This window comes from Alnus glutinosa, chromosome 14 (assembly GCF_958979055.1).
Source record: "Alnus glutinosa chromosome 14, dhAlnGlut1.1, whole genome shotgun sequence".
Taxonomy (NCBI): domain Eukaryota; kingdom Viridiplantae; phylum Streptophyta; class Magnoliopsida; order Fagales; family Betulaceae; genus Alnus; species Alnus glutinosa.
In genome coordinates, this window is record NC_084899.1 from 9,463,800 (window position 1) to 9,483,770 (window position 19,971).

Sequence of the window (19,971 nt, forward strand, 5' to 3'; positions counted from 1 at the left end):
AGAGTTGGGTAGAGGTTGTAAGGGAAGCATTTCCTAATTTTATTACAACTCCCAAGTAGAATTAAATAAAAAAAAGATAGGATAATACTCAATTTGTTAGATATAAAGAGGGTTAGTTAATTTTGAAGGACTAGATTTAGGTATCCAGCTGGACATTTTCTAAAAACACGCACAAACGGCCAAACAGATCTGGCAGTAGCACTCTTTTTGTTCGCTCCACGCCCCCGCAATAATTTATGTGCCTTTCAACCACACGCTGTGTGTGTATATATACAACCTCGCTCCTCCGTTCCAAGCCTGGTTCTCATTGTTCTTTCGTTGCTTTCCTTTCTACGAAATCCTCGCACCCTCAAAACCTGTGCAATCTTGTGATTTTTGGCTATGGGCGTGACGCTTTTGCCAGATATAGCGACGGAGATACTGATTCCGGCGTGCGCGGTGGTGGGGATCGCGTTCTCGCTGGTCCAGTGGCTCATCGTCTCCCGCGTCAAGGTCTCGCCAGGCAACGACTCCGACTCTGCCAACAGCGGCGCCGGAAAGAATGGCTACGCTGACTACCTCCTTGACGAAGAGGAGGGCCTCAACGACCCCAGCGTCGTTCTCAAGTGCGCCGAAATCCAAAACGCCATCTCTGAAGGTCTCCATTTCCATCCTTCAATTTCAATATTCTCAATCTTTAGCTGTTTGAGCTTGGCTTTTTTTTTTTGTTTTTTGTTTTTTGTTTTTCCTTCGGCTGGTATTTTTTGTTAGATCTGAGAGTGTTCTTGTTTTTTTTTTTTTTTTTTTTTTTGGTTTTTCGCTCGAGTTTGGATTCGTGTGGTTTGAGATTACGCCTTTGCAGATTTTCTTTCATTCGACCTGTCTTACTGTGATTTGTTAGCGAAATATTTTAATCATTTTTTTAGATATTGTTAGGGTGGTGTGAACTGTTGAGTAAGGTAGGAATAATTAGAGCATGTTTAAGATGTTTTTATTATTATCTATATAAAAAAAAGATGTTTTTATTATTATAAAATGATAAGATTTGATATAAAAATGGTGGGTTCTGGAATCTGGGCCCACTGGGAAAATTAATTACTATATTTTGTGATAGACATTGATTGTCATGGTTATCATATCTCGTTTTGTTTTATACGTGGAAATTTCATTGAGATCTAGTATCTACTATTCTTATTATGTGCTCGCCCATCGTTACAAAACATAGTCTCACTTGCACGTATAGAATATTAATGATTTTTTAGTATTAGAAATGGGTATCATGCCAAATCACACTAGATTTTGGGCTCTTTGTCATAATTTATTTTTTATTTTATTGAAAATTAGAATTCAAACATATCCAATGATCCATCTCAATCTTGTGGCAATTTCCTCACTCCCCCGTATGAGAAATTATTTAGTGTGAGATACTATTTAGCACACTGTGTAGCACTCCTTCCTCTCACGTAATAGTGGGTCCCATAAATGGGGTCCATAGCACTCGTGAGAGGAAGGAATACTACAACAGGTACTAAATAATTTTTCCTCCCGTATGATGAACACGGAACTTTCCTTATGAAGGATGTGTGCTGATTAGCCACCTTTTTTGACAGCTTCATTGAAATTATACTAGATTTGGAAGTATGAACTAATACTGGTTGGATGTATTTATCATACCACCTGCTTTATAATCCTTTCTTGTTCAGAACTTTTAATTGCAGATGCTTTGTATACAACACTAGATCAGAATGGAAGAATTTTACTGATCACATTTTGATAGGAGTCTCATTTATCTTGGTCACATATCTGTAGATGGCCTCCCAATCAGTGTAACACGAAATGTAGCATCTTTAGTAGTAATAGACCCTGCCCTGGAGGGGTTTTATTTTGAGGACCATTGTGGTGGCTATTGTTCATGGTGGATGAGTTTGGACAATTTTATATGAGGGCTTCTCCTGTTATTCTGAGGGTGTAGAGAGAATCGATACTGTAAATGAATTTGGTGGGTTCAAATTGTTCAATACTTGATGGGTCTCTTTCTTCTATATGTAAGCCACACGTTCAGGGTATGGCTGTATAAGCAGTTTATGAAGGATGGAATGCTTAAAGTCCAATATTCCAATGCCTCTGGATAATGGATATTACTGAAGATGAGTAGGATTTCCTGTGTGAAATCAAGTAGAAATGTGGATGCCTGGATTCTTTGAGATTTATTGTTTTCTCATATTTTTACCTTGAAGATTAAATCATCAACAGTTCCAGGCATCATTCAACTTTTTGGATAGGCCTTTATTCTTGAAAGATTCATCACTGATTTAAGTTTTTATGGAGCCTAGCAAAAGAAAAATGGTTGAAGGTACTGTCATATTAGTCTAAAGCATATTATGCTTTTGATTTTGTAGTCAGTGTGTTGTACGATGAATTCAGTCCAATCAACTGCTCTTTTTTTTTTTTTTTTTTCTTTTTGTCATAATATCCATTATAACTATGGCTTGGTAAGTTTCTCATTTTCCTTAGTTCCAAACGTTGTCCTCAGATTTTAAGATTGCTTTGGGATTCACTAATATTGTGGTGCCTGGATTTTACAGGAGCAACCTCCTTCCTATTTACTGAATATCAGTATGTTGGCGTGTTCATGGTGGCTTTTGCTGTATTGATATTCCTTTTCCTTGGCTCTGTGGAGAGTTTCAGCACAAGTACTCGGGCTTGCAAGTATGATGAAACCAAGTTGTGCAAGCCTGCTCTTGCTACTGCTCTCTTCAGTACCATATCATTTTTGCTCGGTGGTATTACTTCGGTGGTTTCGGGCTTCCTTGGAATGAAAATTGCTACATACGCGAATGCCAGAACCACCCTGGAGGCGAGAAAGGGTGTTGGGAAGGCATTTATCACTGCATTCAGATCTGGTGCAGTCATGGGCTTTCTCCTTGCTGCCAATGGACTCTTGGTGCTTTTCATTGCCATCAATCTCTTTAAGCTATACTATGGTGATGACTGGGGAGGCCTTTTTGAAGCTATCACTGGGTATGGTCTAGGTGGATCTTCCATGGCTCTCTTCGGCCGAGTTGGTGGAGGTATCTATACTAAAGCTGCTGATGTTGGTGCTGATCTTGTTGGCAAGATTGAAAGGAATATTCCTGAGGATGACCCAAGAAATCCAGCTGTAAGGTTCTCCACTTGGAAATTTTACAGATTCTGAAATAGATTATGTTCATATAATTAAATGACTTCTTTGTTGTCAGGTGATAGCTGATAATGTTGGTGATAATGTTGGGGATATAGCTGGTATGGGATCTGATCTTTTTGGCTCGTATGCTGAGTCATCCTGTGCTGCCCTAGTTGTTGCTTCCATCTCCTCCTTTGGAATCAATCATGAGTTTACACCGATGTTATATCCTCTAATTGTTAGTTCCGTGGGTATCCTGGTTTGTTTGATCACCACCTTATTTGCAACTGATTTCTTTGAAATCAAAGCTGTGAAAGAAATTGAGCCAGTGTTGAAGAGGCAGCTCATCATTTCGACCATTTTGATGACTGCTGGAATTGCAATTGTTAGTTGGGTTGCACTCCCATCTTCCTTCACCATCTTCAACTTTGGAACTCAGAAAGTTGTGAAGAATTGGTAAGCTTTGTTGGCTCATTCTTTTTGTGGTCCTCCTCCCCAATGCAAATATACTGCTTTCTTATTTAGGTGCCCTACAATGGATGTCCACTCTTCGAAAGTCGAAACATTTACTTCAATTCCTAAACCGCAGTCATTTTTCAAACAAACAAGATTCTCTTTAAAAGTCATGTCTGTAAGAATTTAATTAGGTTTGTACTTTTGATTAACAATTGTGTCATATAGAGTCAAGACAATTATTTTTGGATGAAGGGAGTAGAGTTTTCATTGTTTGTTTGGTGTTTTGTTTGCATCAAATGAGGAGGCATTTCACCATTCTATGTTGTTTCTGACAAGTGCATATATATATATATATATATATATATATATATATATACATGGAAGTTAAAGTGATTACTGACAAACTTTCTGAAATTTTAAGATTAATCTCGTTTTGAGTGCTCCATAATTGTTCAAAGATATTTGGTTCTTCTGAAGGATACCAATGTTTCCAAAGAGAATCCTATCCAGAACCTTTTGTACTAATATTTCCTAGGACTGGGACACTATCCAGTGAAATTGGATGAGCACCTTGAATGCTAGTTTCCCTGGTAAATGATACTGTGTGAATAGCTCATTTAGAATGCTTAGAATGATGGATTATTTGTTGTCTTGAAAGCTGTTGGAAATTCATTCTGTCTGAAGCAAATATTAACTGCTGGAGGTTTCTAATTTCATGTATCAAATTAAAGGGCTGTAGATTACTTATATATATAAGAAAAAAAAAAAAAAATTCAGGGCTGTAGAGTTCTCTTGATTGTAGAGTGTATGGTCATATGTTTGTAATTTAGATGTACATGTGAAAAGGGTATGGCCATATGGTTATAACTATGTAAGACTTTACTTTCAAGTATTTGCACCAGAAATGGATAGCTTCAAAAGGATGAAGAGACTAGTTTGGAAGGAATGTAGTTCGTTTGCAACAAAATTATGTTTAGAACGATGGCTTCTAGTTAACTGAGGAAAAAAGAAAAAGCAATGATGGAATGAAGGCATTTAAGGGTAATTGACACTTGGGGGTTGTTTATAGCTTTGTCTATCCACCTCCTAAAGCTTGTTGGCTTGTAGGGCTCAGTATTGTCTTTTATTTTTTTTCCATCGAAGGAAGGAAGGACAAGGAAGATTCTTTTTGTTAAGATAAAATAAGGTATTTGCAAAAGAAATATACCACGATTTGAAATTTGTACCAAACAAAAAGGTTATAGTTGTAGAAGTTCATTTTGAATGCTACAAAAAATTATATCAACGGATTTCAATTTTCTGCAGAACAGAATGGAATAGAACTGTTTTGGTAATGTGGGACATCTAGGCACCCTTTAGTATCTACGTAAATAGTGTCTCAGCATGTTGGATTTGTTTTGTGTATGCAGGCAGCTGTTCTTATGTGTTGCCGTAGGTTTGTGGGCTGGGCTTATTATTGGCTTTGTGACCGAGTATTATACTAGCAATGCTTACAGGTACTAGTTTCGGCAGCATTTATGAATTCTTCTTCTTCTTCTTCCTTTTTTTTTTTTTTAATGATGTTTTACATTAACTTGTGCTTTACATTATATGTTGCAGCCCTGTACAAGATGTTGCTGACTCCTGCCGGACTGGAGCTGCCACTAATGTCATTTTTGGACTTGCATTGGGCTACAAATCTGTCATTATTCCCATCTTTGCCATTGCTGCTAGTATTTTTGTTAGCTTCAGCTTTGCTGCTATGTATGGTGTTGCGGTGGCTGCCCTAGGAATGCTGAGCACTATAGCTACTGGATTGGCCATTGATGCATATGGTCCCATCAGTGATAATGCTGGAGGCATTGCTGAGATGGCAGGAATGAGCCACACAATCCGAGAGAGAACTGACGCTCTTGACGCTGCTGGAAACACGACTGCTGCTATTGGAAAGGTTGGAACTTTTTCCTCTCTCAAACCTTGCCTGCCTCTGTTTTTTAATTTGTTGGTATCTGTAAGTGGTGATGCCTCTGTTTTTTGTTTGTTTTTTCTTTGGGGGGAGTTGGAGGGCGTGGGCTTTTTTACACGCTTGTAAATATTACGGGGTGATGCATCTGTGAGATATTGATGTGTTTACACTTGACTCTTTCTTTTCATGGAATTTCCATTTTGGTGGTGGGGTGAACTTTTTGCAAAGGCATGTTAATATACGGGTTAGTTCATCCTGTGGGACATTGATATGCTGATACTTTGACTGGTTGATTTCATGGATTGTCCATGGTACCAAGTTCAAGCAAAGTTGAGAAATAGGCAATCTACCTGAGTGCTAGCTTTTGCTTTGTCCTGTTTTAATGCATAGGAAAAATATTAATTTATAGCTAATAATTTGTGAAAGAAACAAGATTTTATTCAGTACAGTCCAAGTTTGTATTTGTATTGCGTAGTTAAATACACTTGGCATTAGTTTTTTCATTTTTCTTGAAACAAGATAACTGCACTCAACTAGAATACATTATTGCATCAAAGACAGAATAGTTGCTCATTCAGATGCAAAACCCTTATAAGATGTTTTATGCTTTTGTTCTAGGGTTTTGCAATTGGTTCTGCTGCTCTTGTGTCCCTGGCCCTCTTTGGTGCTTTTGTGAGTCGTGCAGGAATCAGAACAGTTGATGTCTTGACTCCAAAAGTGTTTATTGGTTTGATCGTGGGAGCAATGCTTCCTTACTGGTTTTCTGCCATGACAATGAAGAGCGTGGGAAGTGCAGCTCTAAAGATGGTTGAGGAAGTGCGCCGGCAATTCAACACCATCCCAGGTATCATGGAGGGCACTGCAAAGCCTGACTATGCTACCTGTGTTAAGATCTCCACTGATGCTTCTATCAAAGAGATGATCCCACCTGGTGCTCTTGTCATGCTCACACCCCTCATTGCTGGTATCTTTTTCGGTGTGGAAACTCTCTCTGGTGTCCTTGCCGGATCCCTTGTTTCTGGTGTACAGGTAATGCTCTAACCTTATTGCTTGATAAGATCTCCATTTTACTCGCGCTTAAGTAGCATACCTTCTGAATTAAGATCATAAGATGGTTTTATCCATGGTTGCAACAGTTTAGTAGCAGTTGTTTGATTTGGTGTTGTATGTTCAATACTTACAGGTTGCTATCTCTGCGTCCAACACTGGTGGTGCATGGGATAATGCCAAGAAGTACATTGAGGTAAGCATTTGATGTCTCTCGGAGTTCCTTCTTTTTTCTTTTCTTTTTTTGTCTGGACTAGCTATCAAAATATATTGATTTATTGTATAGCTTATGTCGAATTTCATTATGGGCTCATAGGCTGGTGCTTCAGAGCATGCAAGAACCCTTGGTCCAAAAGGATCAGATCCACACAAGGCAGCTGTTATTGGTGATACCATCGGGGACCCACTCAAAGATACATCTGGACCATCACTCAACATTCTTATCAAGCTAATGGCCGTCGAGTCACTTGTGTTTGCTCCCTTCTTTGCTACACATGGTGGCCTGCTCTTTAAGATCTTCTGAAACAAGAGGATGAGAATACAGCAGGGGATGGCTCGCCATTTTCCCTCTGTTATGACCCTCCATCTACACTTTATCTCCAAATTTCGCATGCCTTTTTCTCTGCCGATTACTTTTTGTCTTCTTCTTCTTCTTCTCCCTCACAAGTATAAAGTAGTTTCTAGAGCATGCTAACTTTGAAAATCATATATCCCAAAGTTGAACTGGCAGAGAAATTTCCCCTTTCTAGGGGTTGATGATGATGAAGATGGTAGTGTAGTGGTCAATCTTGTGAAGAGGTGGAACTGCTTTAATATTCATTATCCTTAGTAAGACAGATAATTGCCCAATTTTTGTTCCAACTTATATTTTTTGGGTGATTTTTTTTTTTTGCTCTCAAATGCATTCAATATTATGGTAGTAGATTTAGACATATCAAATAAAACATTATGCTAGAGCATACATGTTAGTTTCTGATATCTTTGGGAGGGTATTTTATTTTAATGTTAACCGGCATGTCAGCTTACTATTACAATTCTAGCTTTGTGTCAAACCGTGGGGTTTGGTTCGGGGTCAAGTGAAAAGTGCTGTTTGATGTAGGGTGCTTTAGGGTTCTTTTGATGCATTCCTGCCTTGTGGTTTAGGGGTCCTTTTCTTGGTTTTAATGTTACTCTCCCAATTCAGAATCCTAAATTGGCAGCAAGCAATGGGTGTATGCGATTTATAAGTTTGTTGGGTTAGGAAAGTAGAACAAGCTAGAGAAAATACGTACGTGCGTTTGTCTGTTAGGTTCAATGTCATTTCCTCTGCAGATTGCAGAATATCTCCATGTGGAAGTTAACAGCCTTTATATGTGTGTTTTTGTTTTGATAGCTATGTTCATCATTATTTTCTACATCCTATATTTCTATCGGATGTAACCAAAGTTAAAACCTCCTATAACTTCCACTAAGGTCTGCTGCCAGCCTGCAGATCAGGATTTCTTACAATTTTTTTTTAAATTGTAGACAGGGACGGAGCCAGAAAATGTTTTGGGTAGGGGCCAAGCCGCTAAGGCATAAAATGCAAATATACTTATTAAAAAAAATTAATTAGTTAAATGAAAGACGATTTGATATTGAAAAGATATTATGTACCGAGACTCAAACCCAAGTACTCCAATAGTGGAGTGCATGACTCAGCCCATAATTTCTTTGTTTTTGTCTTTATCTTCTTGTAATTCTTTTTCTTATTCCTCTCTGTCGACGCCCCTTTCCTTCTTGCTCCCTCATTTCCACGCAGTTCATATGCGCCTTGTTTGGCAAGAGAAATAAAATTTTCTTTCTCTCTTCACTTATTCTAAAACAATCAACTTGAAAACATTTTTTATATCACATCAATAATTTTTTTATTATTATTTAAATAAAAAAATTCACTACAATACAAATTTTTTTTATTTTTCTATACAATTTTTTTTTTTTTTTTTTTTACTTTATTTCACATCTACCGATTCCTCTTTCCTTACCAAACAAGGTAATGATGTTTGCGTTTTATTGTCCATAAGTTGGTTGAACTGTGGCAATAAGAGTGAAAATTTTGTTAAATTTGTAGTTGAAAAAATTTACTTCGTTGGTCATTGAAATGGGATTGCAAATGGAAATGTGATGGATAAGTTTTTGCAACTCTTGGGAGCATCCTAAAATGCACAAAAAAAATCTTCTTGTCTTGTGAAATTTGATTATGCCTCATGGTTCACTTACAGTTTATTTTCTGTTTCCTTTTATTTCATCATTTATATGTTTTATCTTTTTCTTTCTTTTTCTTGGAAATAATTAAAAAAGAGAGCTCTAAATATTAAATCAAAAGATGATTAGTGGGTGTCCAAAAAGTCATATTTGACACTAGATTACAAGCAAGCGAGTTACGAGTCAAGTGGTACATTTCCGTAAATTACCGCCAAACCCAGTGACATTTCTGCCCCCACCGTCACTTATAATCCCAAATCTGCCCACATTCCCTTCCATCTACCCCTAAACAGAACCCAACAACCACATTTCTCCAAAAATGGAATCTGCCAATACCTGCTGTTTTCTCGTGATATGTTAATCTTGATTTCATTGTTTGAGACCACCGTCAGCTGGCTTCGTCCCGATTCAGTAGGAGTACCGCGACTCGATCGGCGAGTGCTTGCTCGCTGGTGGGAACGCGGGGTTGGAACTGGAATTGGAGGAGTTCGTGATGGACTCGAAGTTAGCTTACCAAAAAGAGAAATCATTTGTTCTTACTGTTTCCATTTGCATTCTATATAGTAACATGTTTTAGCCATTTTGTTTGTTTATTTCTCTATATTGTGCTAGTGGAAGCAATCAAAATCCATGCTGAAGCATTCCTTATAATTTTCTTTTTCAAGAAATTTTGGGGGGGCATAGCGCCTACCGGCCCCCCTTTCCTATGTATCTGATTGTATATTTTCAAATTATGTGAATTTAGGTCGTTTCATGCATCGAACAACATGAAAAATGTTATATATTAAAAATGTGAAATGTTAACGATGAGAATTAAATATATTTTTAGAAATATGATATGTTGTCACCTTATGATACAACTATTGACTTTTTTTTTTTTTTTTTTTTTTTTTTTTTTCTTTTCTTTTCTTTTATTAAAGAAAAAATCACAAAACCATGTAAATGGGTTTGGGTCTTATTTTGTGTATTTTTTTTTAAAAAAAAATTAAAATTAAAAAATAAATAGTTGTATCTTTAGATGGTAAAATATCATTTCTCATATTTCAATCAATTCAGATTCTTACACTTTATGTTGTTGAGAAAAAATTATTTTTTGATTTAGTAAAGAAGAAGCGTCTCTTCAAAACTGAAGAAAAAGCCTTTTGAAATGATTCTCTCTTTTTTTTTTTTAGCTGCCACGATAACATGTCATATTTTTTATATGTAGCATTTTTTAAGTCGTTCGATGTAAAAAACGATTTGAATTCACTTCATTTAAGAATATAAAATTTTTTTAAAATTGTAGAAGATCCTAATCTGCTGCGCATGATGATTAACTTAGTTGACAATTTACATTTAGCTCATTTTATTTATTTATTTATTTATTTTATTTTATTATAAAATTTTTAAATAACATTAATAAAATATATGAAACACGTGATGGTTGCTGATTATTTTTACATGACACCATTAAAGTATTGGTCTAAGCGTAAACACAAGTACAAACTCTAATTATCAAATGTCACAAATACCATTTGGCATAGTTTTTAAAGTTGTCAATTTCACTTCGTGTTAAACCACGTAACTATAAAAGAAAAAACTACCTTGAATCCTCTTCCTTATCTCGGAAATTTTGGAACCATTCGTCTTTGATATGTACAAACACCCGTAATAAATGTTGTTTGAAGCTTTTTATTTATTTATTATTATTATTATTAAAAAAGGTAGAGAGGGCAGGGGCAACCAATTTTAGGTATTCTTAACTTCCTTCAGATTAATTGAATCATAACTTGACTTAATTTGGACTAGATGATTTACATTTCGGGATTCAAATTCGCTCTCTAATGCATGCCTAACTAGGGGTGTGCACGGGGCGGGGTGGGGCGGGACGGATTTCTTCCATTTTTGCCTCCGCCCCGCATCCCTGTGAGTGTAAGAAATCAGACCCGTACCCCTAACACATTTAGTGCTGTGTTCGTGCGGGGTGGGGTGATGCGGGGCGGTTTGTGCAGGTCATGCGGGTTTTTTGCTACTAGCTGCAAAACCACACCACCACGGGCCACGACAACAAGATTCCACGAACACAAACATGGTGAAACACCCCTTACACCACCCATCAACACAAACCCAGAAACCCTAAACACAAACACAAACTAGATCTATCACAAAAACAACAAACAAATTAAAAATTGGGAGCTAATGAAGTGGACAAACTAGATGTATCACAGGACTTGCATCGATAGTCGGCGTGATCAACGTTTGTCGATTTCCGATCTTCATCAGATGGAGGGAGGGAATCCTAGGGTGAAGAATCGAAGATTGAAGAAGAAGAAGAAGAGGCGAAGAGGTGAAGAGAAGCCAGAAGAGGAAGAGGACGGTGAGGAAGATTGAAGAAGAAGAAGAAGAGGCGAAGGGGTGCGGCGCTAGGAAGAAAATGAAGGAGAAAATGAAGGGGGTGCGGCGCTGTGCTAGGGTTAGGTAACTTAGGCTTCCGGTTTTTAGCATATATATGTATATATATTATTCAGACGGGGCGGGGTAAGGCGGGGTGGGTCCTCGGGGTTTTGAAAAACCCAAATCCGCACCCCACCTTGCCCTGCATGGTTTGATTAAAAATCAAACCATCTTTCATTCTGTATTTGTGAGGCGAATCCCGCGGGTCGAGGTAGGGCCCGCGGGTCTTGCATACCCCTATGTCTAACCACATCAAAATTACCTTGAGACTATTTAACCGTTGTCGCTCGCTGGTGGTATGGTTTGAAGGGTAATGATTTTTTTTACATTACATTAGTGTACATTAATTTTACACCAAAACATATAAAATTTCACACATATGAATTCCACATACATGGTCTCACACTCGAAATATCTTTGATGTAAAGTGTAAACAAAGTGACACATCCCTTGTTTGAAGGCTTTGAAAGGGCATATACATGTGCATATAGACGTGGCATTAACAGATAAAATAAAACAGAAGCACGTTCCTTCCATCCAATGCTATGGAATACGTTGACGTCTAACCATCTTTCATTATTTTATTTGATTTTCTTTCTTTCTTTCAACATGGCTCCACCGGCTCGGTTGCGGCATAAAACTCAAACACCGACGAGGAATTGTGCCACTGCTGCCACTGCCATTGCCACCCAGTAAGGAATTTGGAAGACACCACAATGCTCTCCCTCTCCCCTCTCCACCACCCTTCACCGCCACCACCCAAACCCTCTCTCCCCTCTCTCTGCTCTCTGCAACACTCTCTGCCTTCCAAACCCACCGCTGCCTTCTCTGTCCGGCGCCGCCGACCCCTCCGCGTGCGAGCCCTCGACGCCGCTCAACCCTACGACTACGAATCGAAGATGGCGGCCGCCCATTTCCAGAGCACCCATCACCTCAAAATCGCCATCATCGGCTTCGGCAACTTCGGGCAGTTCCTGGCCAAAACCCTGGTCCGCCAAGGCCACACTGTCCTCGCCCACTCTCGCTCCGACCACTCCCACACCGCCAAGACCCTCGGCGTCTCCTTCTACTCCGACCCCCACGACCTCTGCGAGGAACATCCAGAAGTCATTCTCCTCTGCACCTCCATAATTTCAACCCAACGGGTCCTCTCCTCCTTCCCCCTCCAGCGACTCAAGCGTAGCACATTGTTCGTCGACGTTCTTTCCGTCAAAGAGTTCCCCAGAGATCTACTGCTCCACCTTTTGCCCGCTGATTTCGATTTGATTTGCTCGCACCCAATGTTCGGACCCCAGAGCGCCGGCCACAGCTGGAGCGGGCGTTTCTTTGTTTACGAGAAAGTTCGAATTGGCGACGAAGAGTCGAGGATTTCACGGTGCGACAAGTTCCTCAACGTTTTCGCGAGAGAAGGTTGCGAAATGGTGGAGATGAGCTGCGCCGAGCACGACAAGCACGCGGCCGGGTCGCAGTTCATCACCCATACGGTCGGAAGGGTGTTGGAGATGCTGAGCTTGGAGTCCACGCCCATTAATACCAAGGGTTACGAGACCTTGTTGGATTTGGTGGAGAACACGGCCGAAGATAGCTTTGATTTGTACTACGGCTTGTTCATGTACAACAAGAGCGCGATGCAGATGTTGGAGAGGTTGGATTTGGCTTTCGAGGCCTTGAGGAATGAGCTCTTCGGCCGGTTGCATCATGTGGTTAGGAAACAGTTCTTTGAGAATGCAGAGAAGGCGCAAAATTCGCAGGACACCCAGTTGCTCAAATGGTCTCAGCCTCAAAATGGAGCTGCATTGCTATCTTCTTCTTCGTTGACTTTGAGGTAAATGTCACAAAGCCTTAGATTTGATTTGGAATTAATCATGGGTTTAGTTTGTTTTAGGGATACTTCATTCCTTGCTTCTTTGCTGTTAGATTGGGAGATGAATATGTCTGGACTCAGTCTGATCTTTTTAGCATTAGGGGATTTTTTATTTTTTACTTCGAAACAGTAAGGGTTATCAAAAAAATGAACCAAAGGATGAGAGAAGCTTTCTGATTATGGTTATTTATGCTTAAGCCATGTATACACGATTGTAGATGATGGTTGAGATTTAGTTTCTTCTATTTGATTATTTTTGGGATCACATCATAACTTGGTCAGTCACCATGGATAAAGGATGGGATTAAAAATCTTTGGTTTTGAGGATGAATCATGCTGCAAATACCATATTCATAATGATTTATTTATAAGTTTTAATTCTAATATTCAGGTCTCAGGATATTGCTCAACCATATGAGTACAAAGGGCAGATCTCTGACTGCCTTGACAACAGCACGAAGCTAAAAATTGCGGTAATTGGATTTGGAAACTACGGCCAGTTCCTTGTGAAGTCCTTTGTACGCCAAGGTCACACAGTTTTGGCATATTCTAGATCAGACTACTCTGATGTAGCTGAAAAATTAGGGGTTTCTTACTTCTCTGATCCCGACGATCTTTGTGAAGAGCATCCTGAAGTGATTCTTCTTTGTACTTCCATTCTTTCTACGGAGCAAGTTCTGAGGTCATTGCCAGTTCAGAGATTGAAGAGAAGTACTCTGTTTGTTGATGTACTTTCTGTGAAAGAATTTCCAAGAAGTTTGTTTCTTCAAAATTTGCCGCCAGATTTTGATGTTCTCTGCACGCATCCTATGTTTGGACCTGAGAGTGGTAAATATGGGTGGAATGGTCTTCCTTTTGTTTATGATAAGGTTAGGGTTGGAAGTGATGAATTAAGAGTATCACGGTGTCACCAGTTTCTTGATATTTTTGCACGAGAAGGATGCCGAATGGTGGAAATGTCTTGTGCAGAACATGATTGGCATGCAGCAGGGTCACAGTTCATTACCCACACGATGGGAAGGGTTTTGGAAAAGTTGGGGTTGGAGTCAACGCCGATTAACACAAAAGGCTATGAGACTTTGTTGAATTTGGTAGAGAATACTGCAGGGGATAGCTTTGATCTTTACTATGGCTTGTTCATGTACAATGTAAATGCGATGGAGCAGCTAGAGAGGTTGGACCATTCCTTTGAATCATTGAAGAAGCAGCTCTTTGGGCGTTTGCATGGTATTCTTCGGAAGCAACTGTTTGAGAATGCAGAGAAGTTCCAAGTTTTGTTGGAAAAACGCATGTTGCCAAAACAATCTCAAAGCAGTGCTGCGCTGGCATCTTCTTTGGAGGCTGTTGATGTCCAAACGAACTAGTTAAATGTTCCAGCCTTTTTGGTAAGTGGTACTGGTACTCTTCTTGTTATCTATTTAAGTTTTAATTGTTCTTGTGGCCACTTCTGCCAGTTCTTTCATGGTTGAAATTTAACTTCTTGTACTTGTTAAATTAGAAAAGAAAAAGAAAAGAAGCATGGGTTTGAAAGCTTGAACCGACCTTTTCAAGGTTGAAATATTATGGCTTTGCTAGGTTGCTTCTTACATGTAGCAAGTGGAAGAGATACTTATATGAGATTTTTTGTTCAATGTTCAGATCTTTAATTGTGATATTGCTAGTACCTAGAGTTGGCAATACAACTCCAATATGAAGATTCAAAGTGCTAGGATTAAGTATCTTATGGTCCATTTGGGTGTTGGATTTTTGAAATTAGAATTGAATTCTTATTCTCTTTACGAATTTCGAGGCAAGAAAATGTGTTTGAGTGATTAATAGAATTTAAATTCTTTTTGAAATTGTGTTTGGGTGTTGGATTTTTGAGATTGAAAAGTTGTATTTTTTTAGTAGTAGGAAATGATTGGAGGTATGAAAAGTTGTGTATAATGATTGGTGTTATGAAAAGTAGTGTGTAATAATGATGATACACTTATTATCCTCGATGAAATTTGGTTGCTTGATGATACTGATGCAGAATATCTGGTGTCATTGAATACTTTTTTTTCTCTCTTATATGTTTATTTAAATGCTATCATTTGTGAGGCAAACTAAAAATAAAATATTGTACATCTAATTGCATAGGAATTTCAGTATATCTATTATTCATTTGTTATCAATAAATTCATTATATTGATGTTGATTAGGATTGCTATTGTTATGAACTTCTTGGAGTTTTATGTTGTGGTAGCAACTTGATCTGTTCAGCTGAATGTCTGTTAGGGTGTAAAATTATCCATACTTTGTAGCTGCATAAAAGAATTGGTTTCTTTAATCAATATGCTGAAGACGGTTGCTCGGTGTTGCAGTTATGATTATTATGACGCGCGATATAGATCATTGGATGCACTAGTAAGAAGTGATTTGATTCAAGTTTGAGGCACAACAAGGACATGGAAGGTTAAATAGAATGAGGGCTGGGGCAGCTAGAGACTAGAGACGACATTGTGGCCTGTAGTGTGAAGAAAGATATGGCCGTTGATGGAGCTGAATTTTTGGTAATTAGTTTGTTGGAGGATTTTTGGTCGTTTTCTCCATTTAGGTTCTGAATTTTTGGAGGCAGCTTAATGTATCATTTGTTAGAGTAATTGTTATGGTGTAATTTAGGAAATAGTGATGAATGTTTCGTGTTCCCATCTTCATGTGGATTCTGATTCGAATGAATAAATTCTTCTTTTTTTTGGTACCATAATTATTGGAAATACAAAAACTAACGTGTATCTAAAGAAAAAGAGAAACCAAAAAGAAAAACAAAAAATCTTAAAACATTTTCCACAGATGATGCTCAAGGACTTGGTTACATTGCCTCATATCAACTACCATCAAGCTGTTGCCATTATGTCCATTAAAATCCAATGCAATCATCTTCAGGTACAAACCAGAAGAAATATGGACAACACAAAAAATTAAATCTTGGCTGCATCGATTGGCCTCTTCCCTTGCTGGTAGTACTGGAAATAGATATCAACATAATTTTTCATCTTCTTGTATAATCTTGGCGTTGACTCATTGACTAGCCCATCAACTGGTTCAATCTCAATTTCTGATTCTGGAATACAGAACACAGCCAAAGTAATCCTCTCCCTTTCTGAGTTTGTGACCACTCTGTGTACTGGGCTCTTGAATATTCCGTTGCTCATTATCTGTGTATCATACAGAACCAGTTAAAGTAAGCAAACCTTTTGTAATGATACCTCTTATTTTCCAACAAAATATTTATTTCCTAAGGCAGAATCTGTAGTTGAATATTGTGAATTGAACAATGACTCCGAAAATAAGTTCTTAATGGGATAATTTGGATAGGTTATTAGAGATAACTTATGCCTCCAAGCTCACGTTTGGAAATAAGTTTCTCTCATGATTTTTATTAACATTAAGCAGTCTTTATATAGACTTACAAACTGATGAGGTAAGTGATATTCAAACTAATGATAAATCTAATTTTAAAAATTAAACTAATCTTAATCCTAATTGATGACTAATAATTCTACTTATCAAAAAAAAAAAATTGATAACTAATAATTCTTATTAAATAAAATTCTACTCAACACAAATTCTAATCCCCTCTTCACTCTATCCATACCCTCCCCTTAAATATGGAAATTGTCCCCAAGGTCCTAAATGATACAAATTTTGGGTAGAACGTACCCTTGAAAACTAGCTTGCAAGGGGAAGGTATCCAAGAGCTTATATATACATGATTAGATTAAGATTGTATTTAAGCCTTGTGAGACGCTTAGGATCGTAACATACCACCAAAGCCGCAACCCATTCAATCCTATACTTGACAAACTGCGTTCGATCCCATACTCAACATGGTGGTTGGCTCTAATACCAAACGACAAACTTTGCAGAACTCACCCTTAAAACTCGGCTTGTAAGGGGAGGGTGCCCAAAAACATATACACTAATACATATGATTAAGATTATACTTGAACCATGTGAGATACTTAAAATTGTAACATATTAAATAAAATTCTACTCTTAACACAAATTCTATCCCCTCCTAACTCTATCCGTAACACATTACAAGTAAACATGTTGTTAGTGTAGCATTTGCTGCTTCTGCTGGTTGGTATCAGCTAAAACAATGGGCACATTACCTGGCAAAAAGCAAAATTTCATTGACTTTGATTGCTGGAGTGTTTACTACTTTGTGTTCCAATTCATTAACATGCCTTTTATTTTGATGGATACAACTTGTTGATGCCATGTTTCTTTGATTGGCCAATATAATGAGCTGACTCTCGGTCGCTCGCTCTCTCTATTATGAGTAGCGAGTGAGGATAGGGGCAGCGCGTGAGGAGTGTGGTGTAGGTCTATTATCAGAATTCTTATGGGCTATGTGGGATTTTTCTATGTAGAAGCTAAATCTTTTGAGCTTTGTTCTGAGTTTTGTGTAGGAGATGGCATAAGAATAGCAGAGAGGAGTAGAGGTCTCTTCAGAGTAGTGTTCTTGAGTAAGTTGAGCGTAGGATGGTTTAGGAGGTCGATGGAGAAATTGAGGCAAGGTGGGGAGATGCGTGAGTTTTGCAGGACTTTCCGAGTGGGTTCTACGGTGCATATTCTGCAACGACGAGGTAACACTCATGGAAGATTTTTGGAGTTCTCGGAATATGGCAATGGTAGGGTCGGGCATTTGTGATTATACTAGTGGGAAGAGAAGGTAGTGGATGGGCTAATTGTCTTGCGCGATTGAGGAAGTTAGAGAAATTCTTTGAGAAGACAGATGTTGGGGGGAATAAATGTGGGAAGATACACAAACTGCCCAGATGAGTGTACTTTGGGTTGCGCCCCTCTACGCTTTTTTTGAAATATACTTTACTTATAAAAAAAAAACCTGAAAGCTACCCTAATTTGTTTTAAAAAAAGTCTGGCTTAATATAATTTTCTAAAATGTGGGCACTAAAAAGTTCACTCTGAATCATGATGAATATGACACAATCTGAGTTATAATGGTTACCTCTGCTTGATCACCAACATTAATGAGAAGGGCCTCAGAAATGATTGGAACTCTAAACCACTGATTGTCTTTCTGGAACTGAAGGCCTTCCACTTCTTTGTCTTGCAAGAGAATAGTGATTACTGATCCATCTGCATGTGGTTTGACCCCAAGAACAAGATCTGGCCTTGGACATTTTGGATAGTAGTTGAATCTTGCAGTCATTGTTGCTCGTTTTCCATAATGCTCCAAAAAGCAGCCATCCTCTAAGTTCAGTGACCTTGCCATGGCCTTAAGGACTACTTCAGTTATTATTTCCAACTTGATGGTATAATCATCTAGAATGTCCCTGTAGTGTTTGTGAACAATTAAATCAGATCATTTGACATGCATCCAATCTGTGGTTGAGAGTTCCCCTTTAATTTTTCTCCTCTGTTACTATGGATGGCGATAATTTTTCAAAACTTTAGGATTGAAGCCAGAGCAGGCAAAGTGATGCAGCTCTGTTTTTATCAGACCAGTTTTACTAAAAAATTCATATCTTGTGATTGCGACAAACTTGGTGGCGTTGGAATGCTTTTTCGATTCCAACGCCACCAAGTTTGTCTCCATCTTGTGTCGGAATCACTAGATAGAATTTTTTTTTTTTTTTTTTCTTTCTGTGTAGATCTGCTTAAGTAGAGCTTGAATGTCTTAAAAACGATTTATACTTTACCACAACCAAGCATGAACATCAATATTCATTTAAACAACTGATAATCTTCTTAAATTGTTATTATTAGTATTATTATTATTTTTTTGGCAGATAGCTTAATGGGGTTTACCTAAAAGCTTCCGGACTTTCAGGCCAAAACTTGAGCCTTCGCTGGTGTTGTGGATTTACCGTGAGATACAATCGGTCAGTCCAATCAAGCGTCTGTTGCTTGGAGAGGATCATGTCATTTCCATACCCTTCAATGCTGTCAACTTCTCTGGAGTATTTCCGCTTCACTGCCATCGGAAGATCGAAAAATTGTTTGGTAACTTCACGAACTTTGTCTAGGAACGAATGTGTTATACCATGGTTTATTGCCTGAAACACCTTACACAAGTCGTTAACAGCATGAAGAGAATTGCATAATCTCTAATCTAATATGTGTCAGAAAACTCCCCGGAAAATCAAGATCCAATTTTTTTTTTTTTTTTTTTTTTGGAGATGAATTAATTTAGCTTTAGAACTCTGGTTTTACGATCTAGATAGATATACCAATAAAATACCTGAAAGCAGCCCCATGTGCTTAGAGCCGATCGAAGTTTCTCGAGCTCTTCTCTTCTAGTTGGCAGAGACGTGAGCAAAGCAAGATCGACGACCGGAATCTCCACCAATGGAACATCTAGGACTCCCCGGTCGCTGTCCTTATGAATATAGTTTTCTGGAGGAAGTTGTTCGCCATTGATGACAAGTTCTTGGACAGTTTTCGGTACCGACTCTTTCCTGGGAGATTCGGCCATGTACTTATCAAAGCTCTGGAGGTAATCTTCAGGGTGGGTTGCCCTTTAGAGTGTATGGGAAAAAGATTCCTTTTTTGGTAGTTTTTGTTGAATTTTGCATAAGAACATGGAAAAGTTGACTTTCTATAATTGAACTCTGCACTTCCAAGCATGCATGTGGGCCTTATAAATTCTTCTTTTTACCGACTCTTTTATCCATTCCATATTTTTGAATATAAATTAAATGATTAAATATTTTATTTTTAATAGTGCTAGAATATAATGTTATATATATATATAAAGATTGGTTGAGACTGTCATGTCAGCATTGTGAGATAAAAATATGGTATAACTTGTTTGCTAGCACACCACGAATTTTCGGCTTCCGTTTGCTGGGATAAGGGAAGAAATAT

The 19,971-nt window shown here is 38.2% G+C and overlaps 2 protein-coding genes across 2 annotated transcripts; one reads left to right on the forward strand and one right to left on the reverse strand.

Moving 5' to 3' along the window:
• Window positions 1-237: 237 nt before the first annotated feature.
• Window positions 238-15,824, forward strand: LOC133856698 (uncharacterized). The gene is made up of 12 exons (XM_062291754.1): window positions 238-637; window positions 2,565-3,139; window positions 3,219-3,598; window positions 5,008-5,094; window positions 5,198-5,528; window positions 6,162-6,572; window positions 6,727-6,786; window positions 6,907-7,112; window positions 11,021-11,169; window positions 11,886-13,071; window positions 13,502-14,495; window positions 15,456-15,824. The coding sequence occupies exons 1-11, from the start codon at window positions 382-384 to the stop codon at window positions 14,472-14,474; spliced, it is 4,614 nt and encodes a 1,537-aa protein (XP_062147738.1). The 5' UTR covers window positions 238-381; the 3' UTR covers window positions 14,475-14,495; window positions 15,456-15,824.
• LOC133856671 (protein SRG1-like) lies at window positions 15,801-19,712 on the reverse strand. The gene is made up of 4 exons (XM_062291730.1): window positions 19,346-19,712; window positions 18,913-19,160; window positions 18,110-18,437; window positions 15,801-16,289 (listed from the first exon to the last, which is right to left on the reverse strand). Exons 1-4 carry the CDS (start codon window positions 19,577-19,579, stop codon window positions 16,053-16,055), a joined length of 1,047 nt encoding a protein of 348 aa, XP_062147714.1. The 5' UTR covers window positions 19,580-19,712; the 3' UTR covers window positions 15,801-16,052.
• Window positions 19,713-19,971: the final 259 nt, after the last annotated feature.

Excerpts from the sequence above, each read along its gene's own strand:
- LOC133856698 (XM_062291754.1), top strand. The coding sequence starts at position 382 with ATGGGCGTGACGCTTTTGCCAGATATAGCGACGGAGATACTGATTCCG. Across the intron at positions 638-2,564 it reads CCAAAACGCCATCTCTGAAG|GAGCAACCTCCTTCCTATTT; the intron begins GTCTCCATTTCC and ends TGGATTTTACAG. Across the intron at positions 5,095-5,197 it reads TATACTAGCAATGCTTACAG|CCCTGTACAAGATGTTGCTG; the intron begins GTACTAGTTTCG and ends TATATGTTGCAG.
- LOC133856671 (XM_062291730.1), bottom strand. The coding sequence starts at position 19,579 with ATGGCCGAATCTCCCAGGAAAGAGTCGGTACCGAAAACTGTCCAAGAA. Across the intron at positions 18,438-18,912 it reads GAAAGTCCGGAAGCTTTTAG|GGACATTCTAGATGATTATA; the intron begins GTAAACCCCATT and ends CAAACACTACAG. Across the intron at positions 16,290-18,109 it reads ATGTTGGTGATCAAGCAGAG|ATAATGAGCAACGGAATATT; the intron begins GTAACCATTATA and ends TATGATACACAG.